At 41.5% G+C, this 18,687-nt stretch overlaps 1 protein-coding gene across 2 annotated transcripts; it reads left to right on the forward strand.

Annotated features, from left to right (window-relative positions):
* Positions 1 to 89: 89 nt before the first annotated feature.
* Positions 90 to 18,503, forward strand: LOC115565905 (tripartite motif-containing protein 3-like). 2 transcript variants are annotated; one of them, XM_030391559.1, is made up of 13 exons: positions 94 to 296; positions 10,931 to 11,103; positions 11,699 to 11,939; positions 12,094 to 12,245; positions 12,381 to 12,561; positions 12,685 to 13,414; positions 13,690 to 13,793; positions 13,892 to 14,059; positions 14,154 to 14,322; positions 15,413 to 15,472; positions 15,702 to 15,772; positions 16,159 to 16,299; positions 16,387 to 18,503. In XM_030391559.1, exons 2-13 carry the CDS (start codon positions 10,958 to 10,960, stop codon positions 16,537 to 16,539), a joined length of 2,316 nt encoding a protein of 771 aa, XP_030247419.1. In that variant the 5' UTR covers positions 94 to 296; positions 10,931 to 10,957; the 3' UTR covers positions 16,540 to 18,503. The 2 variants fall into 2 exon arrangements, with proteins under 2 accessions (XP_030247427.1, XP_030247419.1); XM_030391567.1 differs by lacking the exon at positions 15,413 to 15,472 and having other exon boundaries at positions 90 to 296.
* The last annotated feature ends 184 nt before the right edge of the window (positions 18,504 to 18,687 follow it).

Raw genomic sequence — 18,687 nt, forward strand, 5'->3', positions numbered from 1 at the left:
TCAGTTCCTGAGATTTCGACTGGTTTGCATGTTCCCTGCCCCCTCCATATGCCATTGGGTTCTTCAACTCCTCCCATCTGCTATCTGACCAATGCTGCGTGCAAGCCACTCCCCTAATCTCCTCCTTTCCCTTCTCCTCTTCCTTACTGTCCCCTTCTTCTCCCAGACAGACCCTGCCCTTTCCTTTCTGTCGCCCGGTCTGTGGATTTGTTGTAGAGGATTGGGACACTGACAATGGGAAGCTTTCTCCGCGGCCTGCAATGCTGACACTCCACTCCCTCCTGCTGGGAATTCATGTGAGTACAATCTGGTCATTCACCCCTTTTTTTTGATGGTATCGCATTTCTGCTTTCTCATCTCGTTTGTGCCATTAACTGGAGTCCTGAATAATAAAATAACTGGGATGAGAGCAGATGAATTATTGATCACTGCATCCCATCCAGCATCTGTGCATTTGGTGAATCACACAGGGGTTGATGTGCTCTCTGTTGTGATATATTCTGCTTTTTTAATTTGTTTTATTATTCATCAGTCATGACAAACATAAAGCAAAAACCTTTTTTAATCCAGCCTCGTTCAAGAGCAACTGTTGCACTGAAACACTGTGCTGCTCTGATTCTTTATTGCTTCCTCCACCAGCCCACACACTTCTCCATTTTAGCTCCTAGGCGGCCCTGGCTGCCGGCTCTGTAGCAGGTGGGCATCTGTGCTGCAGTCTGAGGGCTGGGCTCTGTAATCAGCCATACATGCTCTTTTGTTTAGAGGATTAGTGATCTTCCGTTGGTGTTCTGATCTGAATATGTATGGGGTTATATTGCTGGGAAGCTGTGTGAGCCACATGTGAATCAGCGTGTTGTTTGCTTATGTCATTCTCTGAGTCCTGGTGTTGCATTGTGCTGCAGCAACAGCCAATGCATCATTTTCATACCTCTGGCCTGGACTGTGAGTGGATGGCTCAGTGGTTCCGTATTGATTGGTCTTTTGTTCTGGAAGATGGCTCATCTTGGTGTGAAACTATCGTAAAAGTCACATGTTGATGATGGAAAGGGTTTTGCTCTGCTGGCTGCCTGCACTGGGTCACAGGGAGGTTGCAGACGGTCCTGAATGCTGTGCCTGGGGGCACATTATTAGTAGGAGTTACATGTCTGTCTCAGGTCTGCAGGCTTTCATGCAGGTTGTATACATGGGTTTGGTCTCTCTCATGTATGTGTTCTTAGGCTGGTAGCATAAGAGAACTGTGTTACAAACAAGTGTGCTGTGTTGACTGTACTAGTACACTCTGAATTGTTTCAATACATCTTTATTAAATCTTGAACTGAGACCAAGTGTTTGCTGCCAGGAACAGCAGGGTTTAAATCGTAGGCTAAAATTGATTAGAGACAACCTTTGAATACAGACGTGTGCTTTAATGAAGGTGAAGCTGGGCTCTACTTTTTAAATTCAATTCACGTTCCACCCAATAAAAAAGATAGGTGGATTGATTAAAAAGATTGATTGATTGAAATGATTTGACTCTGATCTTTCATTTTCACTGATGTATATAATATAATCTCCAGGTTACATAGCTCACATGTAAATGAGGCCTGTGACAGAAACTTTCACTGTGGTTATTTTAATGTGCCATGCACTGAAATCAAAAGGTACCAACCAAATGTGTTTTAATTCTGCATCAGTTGAAACAATTGATTGGGCTTGTCCTTTAAATTTCACTTTTGTTGTTCCATTAAATGGTCTTAATATGGTACTTAAATCAGAACTTCTTACGCCCTCTTAACCTTTATTACTTCTCATCACAAGGTCTGTAGAAAACCAAAGTTCCAATGCAATACAATGAAGACTACTGAACTGTAGCTCTTAATAATATTGCTGTGTGTAATAACTATGGCACTTGCTTTTAAGAAAGCAAAGAAAATTGCTTCACCCAGTAAAATCCACCTATGTATTAAGTTTGGTCATTTGAAGTTTCTTTATTGTTCTACTATTTAAATTTTAAATCACTCCCTCAATGAAGATTGTTCTTGGCCTATTTTCAGACTTGGATCGCGTATGATTATTAACAAGACTTAATTTAATTCTGCTCATTATACTCTTATGTCCTGGTTTCCAATTAAGATTGATCAAAGCCAATCATTAGACAATGTAATTTGCTCTCCTTTGAGAAGGATTTCCTTGAACAACTTGATTAGGCGTGGCCATATCCATCAAGGTTTGTATTTAAATTTTGCACACAAGGCATCTTAAGTGTAACATAACCTAAATGAAGAAGGACGCAGACACATAAGAGATTATATAATGTAAATACAGACATAAACTGTATATGAAACCTGAACTTAAATGCAATTTCTGAGTATTTTGCAGCATATAAACATAAACCAAACCCAGATGATGCAGTGCTTCCAGGAAAGACAACATTACAGTTATTTAAAAAGGTTTTAAACATTTCCCGAAACATTTATTCCAAAGTTAATGAACACAACAGACTGCTATGTCAATTTATCTAAACACAAGGCAATACAAATCCTAGTTATATAAATGTTACAATACCCGCATATGTTTTGAGCTTTTTGAGTTTTTATAGAGCGCATTAACCACTTTTATAAAACATTTAATCAAACCAAACATTTGTGTCATGGTGTCCTTTCAAAATCACATCCAGTTCATCATACATTCTGAACATTCACTTGTCATGTTGCAAAGCAATTGACATTTGTTTACAAGTTGTGACACCACTTAATTATTGTACCACTCTGACCACTGGCAATCAAATTGTCAGGAAAAACAATGGCGGTGTAGTTGCACAAGATATCATGAATCACCATATGAGACGCCACAGTCACCCCGCAGCTCTGACTGCAGGTGGATGAGGGTTGTCCACTGATCGACCTTTTATAAAATCTGCAGCATGTTGTGCCTGCAGACACACTGCCCGCATTCCGCATTGTCTTCTGCCAGCCTTTGTGATAGTGAGCTTACAGGGAGAGACACAGATGTCTCCTGACTCCTTTTTTATGTCAGCCGTGATTAAAAGCTCTGCTGACTACTGTACTTGACGTGACGTGGTCACTTTCTTTCATCTTCTCTCATTAGCTGTCAGATCTTATCAATCTCATGGCTGCAAACAAAGGCAGATAAGAAAAGGAGTAATAATCATAATAGACTGCACTTTACAATTAGAGTCCATTTTTATAGTTTTTCAATGTTAACTTGGCCGGCAAATTTTTGTCAGGCATTTTTTTGCTAAATGAAAATGTATTCCTCTGCAGAGGATGAGCTCTGTGAAAACAGTGTGGAATAAGAAAAAGCAATGGTTGAAATAGTCGTGTCTTATTGTGAGTCTGTCGTTCTCAAAGATCTTAAACATAACGTTTGCTGTTTTCTACTTTCATTACGTGAAATCCAACGTCCACTGCCATTACCGCTGTCCCCCGTCTGACAGAGACTGATGCGTTGAGACAGATTCCTTCATCCTATGCAGTGGAGTGGAAGGGGAGCTTGTTAGTTTGAGGAGCAGAGGTTTCTGTGTTGTGTGAATAATGATTGATGAGTCATCATGGAGCCAGGCTCCCCTCGCTGGCCCCACGACAGCCCCTTAACACCCTCAAAACACAGATACTGACTTCAGAAATGTGATTCTCAGATGTCTCGTTTTCAGGTTTTACATCGGCCATGTTGTTATAAACAGCACAAGGGCCCCGTGGACTGTTATCTCTAGTACAGATCTGACAATACACCAGTTCTGCTTGACCTGATCCTGAATTACATTCCACACAATGATCACAAGTTTCCCATTTGCTTATTCAGATGTTTTGTTGTTCTGTAATTTATGGAATAAATCCCTGTGATAAAGCTTAGTCTTCCTTAATTCTACTCTCTTCTCCTTTCTCGCTCTTGGTCAAACATATTTCCTCAGTACAATCTACACAGTTCCTTCACAGTTCACAAAATCTATCTGCAATGGTGCCTTCAGTCAAAACCAACACCAGGCTACCTCTCGGGCAGAGCATACACAGGAACAATTACTGCTTGATGACACACACACAGGGACACAACAGATGTGGATGGAAACATAAACGACAGTCTATATTTAAACACAATCTTGACCCCACATCATCGAGGGCCAACACTTTCTACCTCAGGTCACTCAGACTTTAGCCCATGTTTACCAGACCAGCTGACTGATCAAGTAAACTGTTGAGAAACTCTACAGTCTGAGGTCCTCTCTGGGACACAAACAGCAGATATCACTGGGCTGTAACAGAAGTACAAAGAACTTATTCCACATAAAAGTGCATGTAATAACGCAAAAAGTAAGAAGATGAACATGAAACACAGACTTAAAATACTGGAGGGATTTGGAAGAAATGTACCTGCCTCTTACACAAACAGGGGAAGAGCAAGGGAAGGGAAATAGTACTTTTTATGACCCTTGAAGTGCAAACATCCTGGAATCCTGAACAGTCCAACGAGGGAATTATATTTTCAATCTAGAAATTACGGCCCGCTTAAAGGGTCAGTTTCCCCCTAATGAAAACAAAACATGAAATTCACATATGAATTACATACGTCATATGCAATTTTTGTGAATTCAAATTTCCAGAAGTATCATTTCATTTATCACCTTAAAGTGGAGCAGTATCATAATTAAATTGCTTTAATAGACTTAAACAGTGGAAGATAATACTTTTCTTTTAACATTGATTTTTATCATTATTTATTGGATTTTGCATGCATTTGCTGTATCATGTCATGAAGAGATATCAGAAAACATCCTTCTAAATATTATGATACTGATTTCAATCATCAAGGATCACATCCAGCCATCAAGACCATGTTGTATAACAGGTTTTCAAGATCTTTGCCTTTGACTTACTAGTGCAGTGCCCGTAAGAAAAATGTATTCCTATAGAAAAGTGGGAGGTTAAGTAGCTTTTTCATGGATGGCCAAATGAGGCTGTGTTTGAAGGTGGGACGTCAGGGATATTTAGGTTTGTTGTGAAATCCGATATTCCAGGGTATAATTGGCCGTTTTTGACTATTTTTGATTTTGCCATTAGGCTATATTTCACCTTAAAAATTATTTACTTGGTGTCATTATTTTCAGCACAACCTCACATGTGTGACTGTACAGTTATTTTTTTATTTTGACATACTGTATTAACACAATGGACATGAAATCACACAAAAAAAACAAAATCTGAGTAGAAAAAGTTTGATTTCTTTACTGTGAAAACCACAAATATGTTTAACAAACCATTTTTTTTCCTTATAATGCAAATATAAATTGTTGTTTGCTAAATATGTGCATACATTTAAAAAATTTACAAAGTTATACGTAACTATTAACATTTAAATGCAGGCAATGCTCATTCGTCTCCTCATTGTTTTGACTCATTAAACAAAAAACCGACTCTACTACATACTACACCAAACACTACATAACACGCTAACTATACACTCCAAACACGCTAAATGTCACAAATCTCTCAACTCTCAATATCGCTGTCTATACACCGACCGTTGTTGCCTGTCAATCATCCGCCTGCGTCCCTCCCACAACTTCCTGTTCCTCAACAACCAAACTTGCTGCTTGGACACTTTCGTGACAAAAGCCCGTTTTTACCGTTTCTTCCTGCACCAGACACAAAGCAAACGTGACGGCAATGTTCGCGAAAAAGCGTGGAGGACATTATTTACCCTAAGTCCGGTTTTGGACGTGCCGTTGCGTCTGGTCTGTCGCCTCGGGAGGTGGGCCGTGTAGGTTGGCTAGCGGCTAGCAGCTAGCTACACACGAACATCCACAGATTCCGATTCCACTTTGTTGTTCGCACATCTCCTCAGACCCGAACAGACTCGGGCCGGACTCTTTTAGTCTCATTAATACACAACAGTCAGTTTAGATGCAACGAACAGAACGGACCGAACTGCCGGCAAAATCCCGGTCCAGCTCGCGCCGCTGCAGGTATAACTCTGCTTGTTTCTTAAGGTGGGGGGTTCGCGGTGAGCTCTGCAGTGATTGGCTCTGGTGCGCACGTGACTGTGGTGGCTCCGGTGGACAATGCTCACGGATTTGTAAAGCATTTATGAAATAATTTATTAACGGTATCATTGCAGTCCAAACAAATGCGAAGTCGCACACCTTTGAACCACGCAGCAGCCATGTTGTAAGTCTCAGGTCAGTCTGATCCTGATCCGCAGAGATATTTGAGGCATACACACACACACACACACACACACACACACACACACACACACACACACACACACACACACACAGACAGACAGAGATTCCTTGCTTTTATAGATAGATATCATCATCAACCTGCCCTTTCAAAGTGAATGGAATTGAAGTATGTACTGCTGAAAGGCAATCGAGAGCCACTCCCCAGTTAGTGGAGATAATCTACAGATGTTGTTGTGAAAATCTCTCATCAGAAACTATTTTCTATCAAAAGTTTAGAAAATTAAAATTGGATTTTATCCTGTGGAAGAGTCCACCCTTTAAAAGACATGAATATTAAAATTCATATTAAATTTCTAACTAACTATGAGTCAGTTTGGGAGTAGCCTGATTTAACTTAGGTCATATTTTGGAGGGCCTTTCCACAGAATATTACATAATAGGTCTCATGAATAATTAAACCTCTTGGTGGGAGAAGTAGATCATCTATTCAGTCTGACTTTTTGGGTGATTCTAAGTGGGACGTTTTCACATCCGTAAAAGATAGCATCACTCATTCCATCCATTAGTCACAAGGCAAAACATTTCTTTCTTTTATTCATTCACATTCAAGTAGAGGAAATGCACTGGGCTAGCAGACATGAGTCATTACTTTTTGTATTATGTAGGACAGAATAGCCTCAGAGTGGTAATTTGCAAATAGGAAAAAAGACAGCTCTCTTGTGCAAGTACACAGCTACTGTACAAAAACAGGCCACACTTTGTTGGTGGGGTGAAGAGCGGGGCAAGGCTACCTGCCCTTGTGTAGCAGGCGCAATCCAAGCAGATTAGGCAGACTGCAGTGTTTTCTCTAAACGTGAGCTCATGTTTCTGAAATCCAATTAAACCATTTATTTTAGATGTCTGTGCCATCGGGGACAAAGCGTTTAGCACACAAACAACTGACATCAAGTAAGAAATATCCCCTTTATGGACAAGCAATGACTGCCACTCCTCACTGGTGCTAATGTTAAACTATTTGAGTAGTGTAAGGCCAAGTTTAAGTACGTGTGTGTGAGGCGTGTGCTTTAATTTGAGTTGACTGGGCGTGATGGTGTCATCAGAGTCTGGGAGACGCTGTAATCCAGATGGCAGACAGGGGCTGACCCTGCAGGAGGACATTAAGCCACTTAACTGTCATGCAGGGTGAGAGTGGCAAGGGATGCTTTGCAGTAAAAACAGCATGAATATCCAAACAACATTCATATGGATTTTCTGCAGGCGTCATGTTCTAATGCGACAGATACAGTTCAGAGAAAACACAGTTGAGTACTGACTTGAACAACTGACCTCATCTGTATGAAGTGCTGATCATGCAGTTCCCGTGACAGAGCCTTGAAAAAGATCCAGTCACATGCAACTTCAAACATCAGCGTGCTGCAGATTTAGGTCTCTAGTCTGTGCTGTCACGATTACTGTCTTATGTTTCTATCAGAGCTATTTTTAAGATCTCAACTCATGTTTTTCTGTTATTTTTAGATTTTTCTGTCCACATTGTATTTCTTTGAACAGTGGAACCCTTTAGAGCTTTGCAACAAAGCCTTGTAAAGTTGTGTGTTACCAACTGCAATGGATAAATTGACGTTTTTTTAATCTTTTCTGTAGATTTTTTCAAGGCAGTTTTTGCTCATGTTGTCCAGATTTTCTCTAAGCACACGCACAACAACAGGGACTGCTGTCAGAGAGCGAGACTGTTTTTAAAGACAGATCCTCTTTCTGTGGTGAGGCTAGTGGGAGGAACTGAGCCGAGCAGGGCTGTTTAGAGAACGGGCTGCCAGGGAGGAAGGGAAGGGAAGGGGATGTGGGGGGGGAGACTGTTGCAGCCTTAAAGGCAGCGGCTAGCCAGCCGGGAGGGGAGGAGCCTGAGGGCTTTGGCTCCTCAACCTTCCTCCTGATGTCACCATTCAGCTGCTGCAATTCAGAGTCCATGAGAAGGGAAGACTGCTTGGGGAGGGGAGGGCTTCTGAGGGGAGGCAAGGGGAGGGAGAGACGAAGAGGGTCGGGGAAGGGCGGGCTGTAAGGACAGTGAAAGGCCTCGGTAGTCCTCCTCAGTCAGTAGGCCCTGAAATCACTTGGCAGGGCGCAACAATGGGCCTACGTGCTTGTGCAAATCCCCATCTGCAAGACGTCTGTGGCTGAGCTCAGGCCTGCTGATGCTACGAGTGAATTTATGTCGTTGAGAGAGAGAAAGAGAGAAGAAGAAAAGGAGAATACAATAGAAAGAAGGAGAAGAGGAGGGGAAGAGATGTGGGGTGGTGCACTGCGAGCTGAGCTGGAATGCCATTGTTAGAGCTCGCTGCTCTGTGTTTCAGAGAGGGACAGCTGCTTCTGAGGCCCGCTTGCTCATGTGAGACAGACAACCCAGTTCACCGTGAATATTCCCCCAAACTCCCCATAGACAGGCAGACAGGTGGGGCCTGAACTCAGCCAGCTGGGAGTCAAGGGAAGGAACTAGTAGGAATTTTGGGAGTGGCATTTTTAAGCTTCCTCTTTCCTTTCTTCACTCTCAAAGAAAAAGGGGCCTAGCTATATTTTTCAAGGCACTGCTCAGAGCTGAGAGGCAGAGTGGGAGGCTTTAGCAGTTGGTGCTAGGTGATGTGCAGGCCTGCTAGTAAGGTCAGACTGAGAGAGCCAGCAGTCGTCTAAATGCAACCTCAACATAGAAATTACAAACCCTGCTGTTGGAGCAGCGGATGACATATGAGGCGAGGCTGATGAAGGGTACAGTCATAGGCCTATGACGCATGAGGAGCTGATGGGTGAGTTACCAATGTACTCTAAGGAAAGGTTTGAGTGTGCTTTCTTAGGATTAATTAGCTTGAATGGCTCTTAACTGGCATAGTAACAGCTGCTGTTATGATTTATTAAAAATAGTAGTGAGTCTCAGTTAAGTGGATCCATTTTTTACATGAAGGTGCGCATTTATCTGCTAGATCTCCTGCCTCCTTGTGGTGTAACACATTACAATAAGTGTGGCTTGTTTAGCGCATCACTGACTTTACAGTGATATTTCACAGTTCCTGGTGATGTAGAACTACTACATTCTGGTCCACAAGAATGTTTTGGGGATAAAAATAGCATCTGTTCCCATTTCACTTTGCTTCTAGGATTGTTCTTTTCTTTGCAGTTGAATTCATTCAAACATGACAGTTGGGAGCTGTACAGTTCAGGTTGTCACATTCCGCCGCTCTCAGGCTCTCACTGATTACATTGGCACTACATGTTCATGCTTATCATGTCTTTGTAGTTTATCTTAAGCTATGAATCTGAATGTAAACAAAGCAGGGGTCAGCGTTTCTTATAGATATCTGCATGAGTTTTATATACTTTGTTTAGGAGGTGTATTTAAGATATCATTTTCCAGATATAGGTGATTAATGCATTGCGTGGCAGAAGACAGATTTCAGTGACATTTGTGCAAGATATTACATCATTTTTTGCTCTGCCAACTCGATTCACGCATTTATGAGCATTTATGACTTTACTCTAGAAGCCTCACCTACGTCATGTGAACATAATCAGGAAAGATGTTGCTTAACAGTGTTGCAAAAAAATGGAAAGAAAGCCTGGTAGTTTCTCAGTTAGTGCAACATTCACAGTTTCTTTGGAGCGGATCCTTCAACAGATTGCCTTTCGATAGGTCAGAGCCCTTCATGTCACCAATGACACACTGTCAGACAATACTCCCTGTTTAATGACATCTATCTGTAAATCATCTGCGTCCATTCAAAAACACAATGCAGTCTTAAGGTTTCTAGAAAATGGTGCGTGACAGAGTAGTTCCTGACAACAAGAGCAGTATCTGAGATGAAACGGAAACACAAAGAGCTAGTGGCTAATAATCAATGTTCAATTTAATCTTGTGTGTTGTGTCAGTTTCCTGATTTAAGTAATGACAGATTATTTTGGGGGAAGACTGAGAATGGGACTGAATAGTTTCTGATTTACAGCTGAATCAAAGAAAAGAAACAGACCAATGGATAAAATGTTCCTGACTTTATATAAAATGCAAATTGTTGATGTTTAAATTTCTACTGCTCTTTATTTTAAGTACTGTGTGTGTGTGTTTTCTGTGTTCGCGTAATCCTTTATGTGCTTATGTACAATATGACAGATGTACAACATGTCTGTGGCACACTGAGATAATCTGTACGTGACCCAGTGATACAATTTCATGCAGCAGTTACGGCCATCTGAACAGAAAAACAGCAGGGATCCTCTCGTCTGGAGTTCAGCGAATGTTAAACGAAAACACAGGAGACATCATTAATGGTGGAATTGCACAAAATGCACTGAAGCATTTTTTTGTACACAGCATATTTACTACACTTCTAACAGCACTGTAAACACAGACATGTTGGCTCCTAGACTGCATAGTTGTCACAGCTGAGAGTTCTGCCCTGCAGTGTTAATCACATGTATTCATTTTTATTCCACTGCATTAGCTAGATTAGTATTTTCACTTATAAAGTCGAACAACCTCTGGCTATGCGGGTGTTCAACCAACTGACACACTTTAATAAGAGAGAGAGGGAGCGTAAAGTGCCAGCAGATACAGGACTAGGATGAGGTTTTATAATGTTAACAGCATTATGACTCATTTCTTCCTCTGCTCATGCTGAGGGCAGACAAACACACCCTCCTCACCCTGCTTGACTGTTTCCCTAAAGCTTTCTTGACCTTTCTCCTGTTTTTGTCCCCCTTTGTGTACAGGTTAAGTGGCTCTTTCGCCCCCTTTGAATGTCCATCACTATGGCCAAGCGTGAGACAGGCAGCACCAGCCCCGTGGTCAGGCAGATAGACAAGCAGTTCCTGGTCTGCAGCATCTGTTTGGACCATTATCACAACCCCAAGGTCCTGCCCTGCCTGCACACCTTCTGTGAGAAGTAAGCCCTTGATCATTCAATCAAACATTATTTGTACAGCATCTCTCATACAATGCAGTTCAAAGTGCTTTACGACTGATTGACCTTAATCCTATTGACTGATCAATAGGATTAAAATGACAGTAGGAAGACAAACAGAAGGGGATTGGGTGTCAATTAAAGAGAAAAGCGATACAAGATGAGAAAAGCTAATAAGAACTATGAACCATTTTTAAGAAAAATTCAAAGATGAGACATCCTTTAATGCGTTCAGTGTTATGCTTAATTAAATCTAATGGCCCCAAATAACAGCATTTATACCAGCTCTTCTCTCATAACTGTGTCTTCTGCATGATGTAAGGCACGAACCACTCTGTGCTTGGCCGCAAGAAAACAGACAGCATTTTTTATGGACCGAGGTTGTTGGCAGCAGGCGCTGATTTCCACAGCTCTGTTGCTCCCAAATGGGACAGATAGTACAGTTATAAATAATTTGGTACCCATTAAAAGCTGAGACCAGAGACTTATTGTCTTGTAAGGAAGTCAAAAATAAAAGTTTAGCATTTTTACACTGCAGCTGCACCCCTCTCATTTACTTCTGTTTGTTTCTGTGTAGGTGTCTACAGAACTACATCCCTCCCCAGTCTTTGACGCTGTCCTGCCCAGTATGCAGACAGACCTCCATCTTGCCAGAGAAGGGTGTGGCAGCCTTGCAGAATAACTTCTTTATCACAAACCTAATGGAGGTGTTACAGCGAGACCCAGAGTGCAGCCGACCAGAGGCCTGTAATGTTCTTGAATCAGCCAGTGCAGCCACAGCCTGTCAGCCCCTCTCCTGTCCCAACCATGAGGGCAAGGTGAGCTAAGACAGGAGGACAGAGGATGTTTTATGTTACAATATCAACCAGAGACAAACCCAAATTTGTATTTTTACTTAAAAGTGTTTATAAGCAAATGAACCCACAGAAATATAATGACCACTTGTCTTGTGCTCCACTGCACCATCTGCAGGTGATGGAGTTTTACTGCGAGTCATGTGAAACAGCCATGTGTCTGGAGTGTACAGAAGGAGAACACAGGGAACATGTGACAGTTCCTCTGAGGGATGTGCTGGAACAGCACAAGTCAGCGCTTAAAAATCAGCTGGACGCTGTGCGCAACAGGTACGATTTTCAGTGCTTTTAATAGATAATGATTTTTTTTTTTGCATTTAGAGGATCTTGTTAATATTCAAAAAAGTATGATTTATTACAATGAAATTAATCTATGTTCATTTTTTTTTATCATTCTCCTGGTAGACTACCTCAGCTGACAGCTGCCATTGATCTTGTGAATGAGATCTCCAAGCAGCTTACAGAGCGGAAAAATGAGGCAGTTACTGAAATAAGTAACACTTTTGACGAGCTGGAGAAGGCCTTACACCAACGCAAGACTGCTCTCATTACTGAGGTGGAAAATATCTGCAGCACCAAGCAGAAGGTCAGAGGTCTTTCTGCTTTTTTTTCTTTTAATGGAAAAAGCTGAGAATATGCTGTCTTTATATTTTACATTTTAGTCCAGGCACCGCTGACTGTCAGTTTCTGTCTCCTTGGATATTCTTAGGTGCTTCAAGCCCAGCTGACCTCTTTGCTTCAGGGCAAAGAGAACATTCAGAGCAGCTGCAACTTCACCGAGCAGGCCCTGAGCCATGGCAGTGCCACTGAGGTCCTGTTGGTCCAGAAACAGATGGGTGAGCGGGTCAGTGCCCTGGCACGACACACTTTCCCTGAGCACCCCCACGAAAATGGACATCTGGAATGCCAGGTAGAGACTGATGGACTGAGACGCTCCATCCAAAACCTGGGAGTCCTGATCACAACAGGTGCTGTCGGCCATACGAGTGTTGCCACTGGTGAAGGCCTGCGACATGCACTGGTCAGCCAGCACACTACTGTCACAGTCACTACTAAAGACAAGGATGGAGAGCTTGTGAAGACTGGTAATGCTGCTCTGAGGGCAGAGATTGTCTCTGCAGATGGAGTGTGCACTGAAGCCGAGGTGGTGGACAACAAGAACGGCACCTACGAGGTCGGATATACGATCCGTTCAGAGGGAGAGTTCACCTTCTCTTTGCTGCTGTATGAACAGCCTGTTAGGGGCAGTCCGTTTCGTCTGCGTGCCGTCAAGCCGTCAGATGTCCTGCAGTCACCAGACGACGTGAAGAGGAGAGTCAAGTCCCCGAGTGGAGGAGGAGGTCATGTTCGACAGAAAGCTGTGCGCAGGCCTTCCAGCATGTACAGCACCACCAAGAAAAAGGAAAACCCAATAGAGGATGAGCTGATCTACAGAGTGGGTGGGTGAATACGTGGCTGCTTATGCTCTTAATTATGGCAACTGTGTCGCGTGATCATAGTTTGAGTACCTGATGATGCAGTGTTCAGTTTAAGTCAAGTCAACTTTATTTGGTTTAAGACCACTTTCTGTTTCCTTTGTGTAAACTACTGAAAAGCCAATTCAAAGCTGAACATATGAAGAGATATTCCAGGCAAAGTAGAGCAGAACTGATGTGTGGATTATTTTTACACATGCATTGTGCTGAAGTAGCCTGGTGTCTTCTTGATATGACAGGAACAAGAGGTCGGGATAAAGCAGAATTCACTAACCTTCAAGGCATCTCGACCTCTAGTAATGGAAGGATCGTGGTGGCAGACAGCAACAATCAGTGTATACAGGTCAGTGTTTGTCACTCTCTGGAGCCACAATAAAAAATGCTATTGATTATTGAATTTTTTTTAAGTTTATTTGGGTAATTTACTTTTCCCTTTTTAAGGTATTCTCAAATGACGGCCAGTTTAAGATGAGGTTTGGGGTCAGAGGCCGTTCACCAGGGCAGCTGCAGCGCCCCACAGGGGTCACAGTGGACATGAACGGTGACATCATTGTAGCTGACTATGACAACAGATGGATTAGCATCTTCTCCTCTGATGGCAAGTTCAAGGTAAGTGGTCTCATCCAGGGGGGGAAAAGATATTTTCTCTGCACAAATTTAAAATGTTCCACTGAATGACCAAACTGGCCTTTGGGTGTCACAGAACAAAATTGGTGCTGGAAGACTGATGGGACCCAAAGGTGTGGCCGTGGATAAAAATGGACACATCATCACGGTTGACAACAAAGCCTGCTGTGTCTTCATCTTCCAATCAAATGGGAAGCTGGTGACAAAGTTTGGAGCCAGGGGAACATCAGACAGACACTTTGCAGGTACTGCATTATATTTACATAGCAAATATAGCTACGATCATTTCATTGATGATGTCTCTTACAGGAAGACAAGATGCAGATGAAACATGACGCAGAGCATGTGTTTGGGCCAGATTTACAGATTTTATGTATGTTTCAACAGGAATGTTATTGTTTTTAGTGGTCAGCATGTTTCTAAACACCATTGTCAAACTAACAACTAAAGCATGTCTCGCTGCTTGTTTGATTATAGAAATCAACACATTTAAGGATTATTTATTGTTGCATTGATAATCTTGGACTGAAAACAAGCACCCGACCATCATGCCGCAAGACAGAGCTGTGTTCATAATGCACACCAATGCATGACAAAGATGTGATGATTGTCCTTCCTGTCTTCGCCTCTAACTCAACCAAACTTGTTACACTTTTATATTGTGGTACACATCTTTATCATCATCTAGCTGCATATTAGCCTACATATTTGTATATGTTCACTCGTAGAACCTGTTTGGAATAATACGTGTAAAACTACTAGTGACGTGGTTATGAGAAAGACCTCACTTTAGCTTGGGTAACATAGTAGTCTAAAATACTTAATTTAGAGGTGTTTGGACACTATTAACACTTGGGGAGACCATATTCATGAAGTGACATCTCCACCTTATGAGGGCTATTCTGAGCAAAGCATATTAAGATTGTCATTCAACATAGCGTCTTTGCTATCAATAAGCACTAACTTTGAGTTTACTTAAGGAGATCTTAGTTAAAGCTAATGCCAAGAACTTTCCTTTTTTTGTGGCCAACCATGTTGCTTATGTAGGTCATATAGAGGGATCAGTATTAAACTGAGACTGTTGCATAACCAGCTAAATGTTCCTTATTGGATGTTCCAATGTGCCACTAATATGCATGCTAATGAGCAATAATAAATGGTTAATATGTGTACCTGAATATAAAGTGTTCCCACCGAAAGAAGGCTGTGAATGAGACTTGCTTGCATTGCTGGAATCCCTCACTGAAATGGCTTCGGTTGTTGCACAGACAGCGAGTTGAATCTCGCCCGTTCTCTCAGTTTAATTTCTCACTTGGACCTTTTCTTTTCTTTTAGAAAAAAGTTGTGCAAACATTGCACTGGAACAAAAGCTTAGTAAATCTGGCCCTGTTTTCAGTAAGTAATCAATTCCCTGTGAATGTGAACTCTGTCATGTCTCACGTATTGTCCCACGTCGGCTCTCAGTGTCTCTTTGTGACCGGCTATGTGTCGTGTTTTTTTCAAAGTCCAAAAATAGTGTGGAACTTCCTTTCGTATGTTGCAAAAGCAGTTGATGACTCATCTTTCCTCTGTTGCCCTCTCTCCCCTTCTCTCTCTCTCTCTCTCTCTCCTGTGCTGCTTCCAGGTCCTCACTTTGTGGCCGTAAATAACAAAAATGAGATTGTGGTTACAGACTTCCATAACCATTCGGTCAAGGTATGGCTTGTTGCAACTATGTGTGTACATTCTTTACTGTAGTAGAATAAATAGCTTACAGGCAAAATATCTACAGTTTATTCCAATTAATTTCACTTAGCGAAGCTAAACAGTACCTCTCCTTTTTCCCCACAATGATGTTGCTAGTCCCTTTTTTTGGTGCATTTAAAACACACAAAAAAACAAACAAATAGCAACTTAAAATCACTCATAAAAAGCAGAATCAAACAAACATCAAGACACATAAAGAACAGCTGTTGTGCTTGATTGGCTGTGTTGTTTTGGATAATTTTAGCAATATGCTTGTTCATATTTTTCTTGGCATGTTTTTATTATGTGTGACAGCTGAGTGTCATTATCTCTTTCCTGTGTAATCTTTCCTGCAGGTGTACAATGCAGATGGGGAGTTCCTGTTTAAATTTGGTTCCCATGGAGAGGGAAACGGCCAATTCAATGCTCCAACGGGCGTGGCTGTGGACTCCAATGGAAATATCATTGTTGCTGATTGGGGCAACAGTCGGATCCAGGTAAGCTTGAGAGAACTACCTCTCACTGAATGCAGAGAGCAGATTTCCAAGTACATCACTCACTTATCCGACTCTTTCATCCACCAGGTGTTCGACAGCTCTGGGTCCTTCCTGTCCTACATCAACACATCAGCGGACCCTCTTTACGGCCCCCAGGGCCTGGCCCTTACATCTGATGGTCATGTGGCGGTGGCAGACTCTGGGAACCACTGCTTCAAGGTCTACCGCTACCTGCAGTAGAGACCCGAGGCAGCCATTTCTACACCACTTAAAGCACTGACAACGACACAACCAATGTATTCCACAGGGTGCAATGACCTTTCCAATACAGCCTTTTGATGTGCACATCAGCTGATATAATTAAGTGTCTGAACTCGAGTTTACCCTACTTATGATGTGCATTGAAGGTTTGTTTTAAAGTTGGGTAATGTAGCATCCTTGGGACAAGTAATGGACATAAAGCTAAGGCCTGGTGTTAGAACCCGTTGGTGGTAATATTAAACCACACTTTCTGTGAGACCGGACAGGGTAGGAGATAGATTGAAGTATTTAATGAGCCATAACTTGTCCAATGCATGAATTTTTACTTTATCTTAATGCCTAGACAACAACACAGTGTACCCATCAGTTGCTTTTCTCATCAACTAGTTAATGCTTACAGTGAAATGAACAGTGCTACGCTTCTCCAGCAATGAAATGTAAAAGTTGTCATTTACTGACATCACATAAAAATGTCGCCACCATCTGTGCATTGATTTGCTGTATGTACTGTATATACATAAATGTATATTGTGTATATTAGATCACTCCGTATGTATTTGCTATGATTTTGAAACACACAGCCTTTTGGCTATTCAGAGAGCAGCAGTCAAGGATTCCAGGATTTTAAAAATGTGTGTATGGCAGCTGTTAAAAAGTGTGCTTTCTAAACATACCCAGCACACGCTCAAAAGAAGAAGAGTGTCATATTTATTGCTAATGTAAGCAGCACAATAATCTTTTTTGTTAATATCTGTTGTTTTAAAGGGAAAATACAAAATGAAAAAAATGCTAATTTATTTTATTTTATACACTAGCTCAGCATTTACAAATTATTTTTATAAATTGTTATGTTTTGGTTTTTTCCCCCTTTGGAAATTCACCCCTTTCCCTTCAAAGGAAATCTCACCTTAAAGCAGAATTCAGTATCTCCTCTCATCTGGAAATTTGAGTCCATGTTTCCAAAGCTACAGTCCCATCTTCGTTTTCATCTGGGATGCCATCAGATTTTTTTGGGAAACTTATCTGTTCAGAATTAATGGCTTAAGATATGGGCTTATAGAATGATTGTTTTGCCTTTAACAATTTAAGAGCTTTATTCATTAAAGTGCTAACAACTACACACCAGAAATAACACACATATCTCAGGAAATCCATCCAGATTAGATCACCATGTCAATGGAACAACTTTTTATATTTTTGTTTCTTTTGATGGTATCAGATTTTTTGCGGGGGAGATGCTGGGAGCTTTGCAAGAAAACTGTTAATTTATGCAAATGCAGATCAGAAATGATTGGGATGGAATATGAATTCTGTTTTACAGTGTTGTTTTTTTTTCGCTTTCAAATAGGAAACAGTTACAATATTATTAAATGATAAATTATTTGATGTCATTTGCCAGCAAACTCATCCGCGCTTTAGAATACACTCGCCTATGATACTGTTGTCAGCTATCTAACAAAACACTGTTAGATCTTAGTTTCTGCCTGCACTACATCAAACCATGACTCCCAACTGGAGAGCTACTCTGCTCTTCCTCCCCCTGGTGTTCATACTGTGTAATGTCATAGGAAAACCTGGTGCCACAGCAGAAGAGAGACCAGGTGCAGGAAGAAGGCACATTTCTGGTCTGACATAAATACCCATTGTGCTGAATACCCAAACACCGACATTCACCCTTCCAAGTGTATAGACTCTATAAGCTACAGGATATGACCCAGTTTCACCCGTCGAGTCATCCAGGAAGCTGCTGTTTTTTTCGTGCACCTGATCTGTTGTTTGACTTGTTGCCAAACAGGAGCCCTGACATCTTTAAAGAGTCAAAGGCTCACCTTTTTGACATGTGTCAGAAGCATTTTACCCTACGCTGTTTGTGTCACACCAATGCAAACAATTTTGTTTTCTCTATGAATATGCACTGGTAATAAAAGCACATGGTTTACTGAGTTGTTGCCTTTCCATGTGACTTCTCATTATGCTTGATATTCAGTGAGGAAAATTAGATTTCTTTTCTTCCTAAATGTAATTGCGGAATGCTAGTAATGAGGAAACGATCAGTCAAAGGAGACCAATGCTTTCTCAAGTTTTTTCTTTACTTCCATTGTGTTGTGTTGGTTTTCGTGCATGAAA

This window comes from Sparus aurata, chromosome 2, assembly GCF_900880675.1.
Source record: "Sparus aurata chromosome 2, fSpaAur1.1, whole genome shotgun sequence".
NCBI classification, from domain to species: domain Eukaryota; kingdom Metazoa; phylum Chordata; class Actinopteri; order Spariformes; family Sparidae; genus Sparus; species Sparus aurata.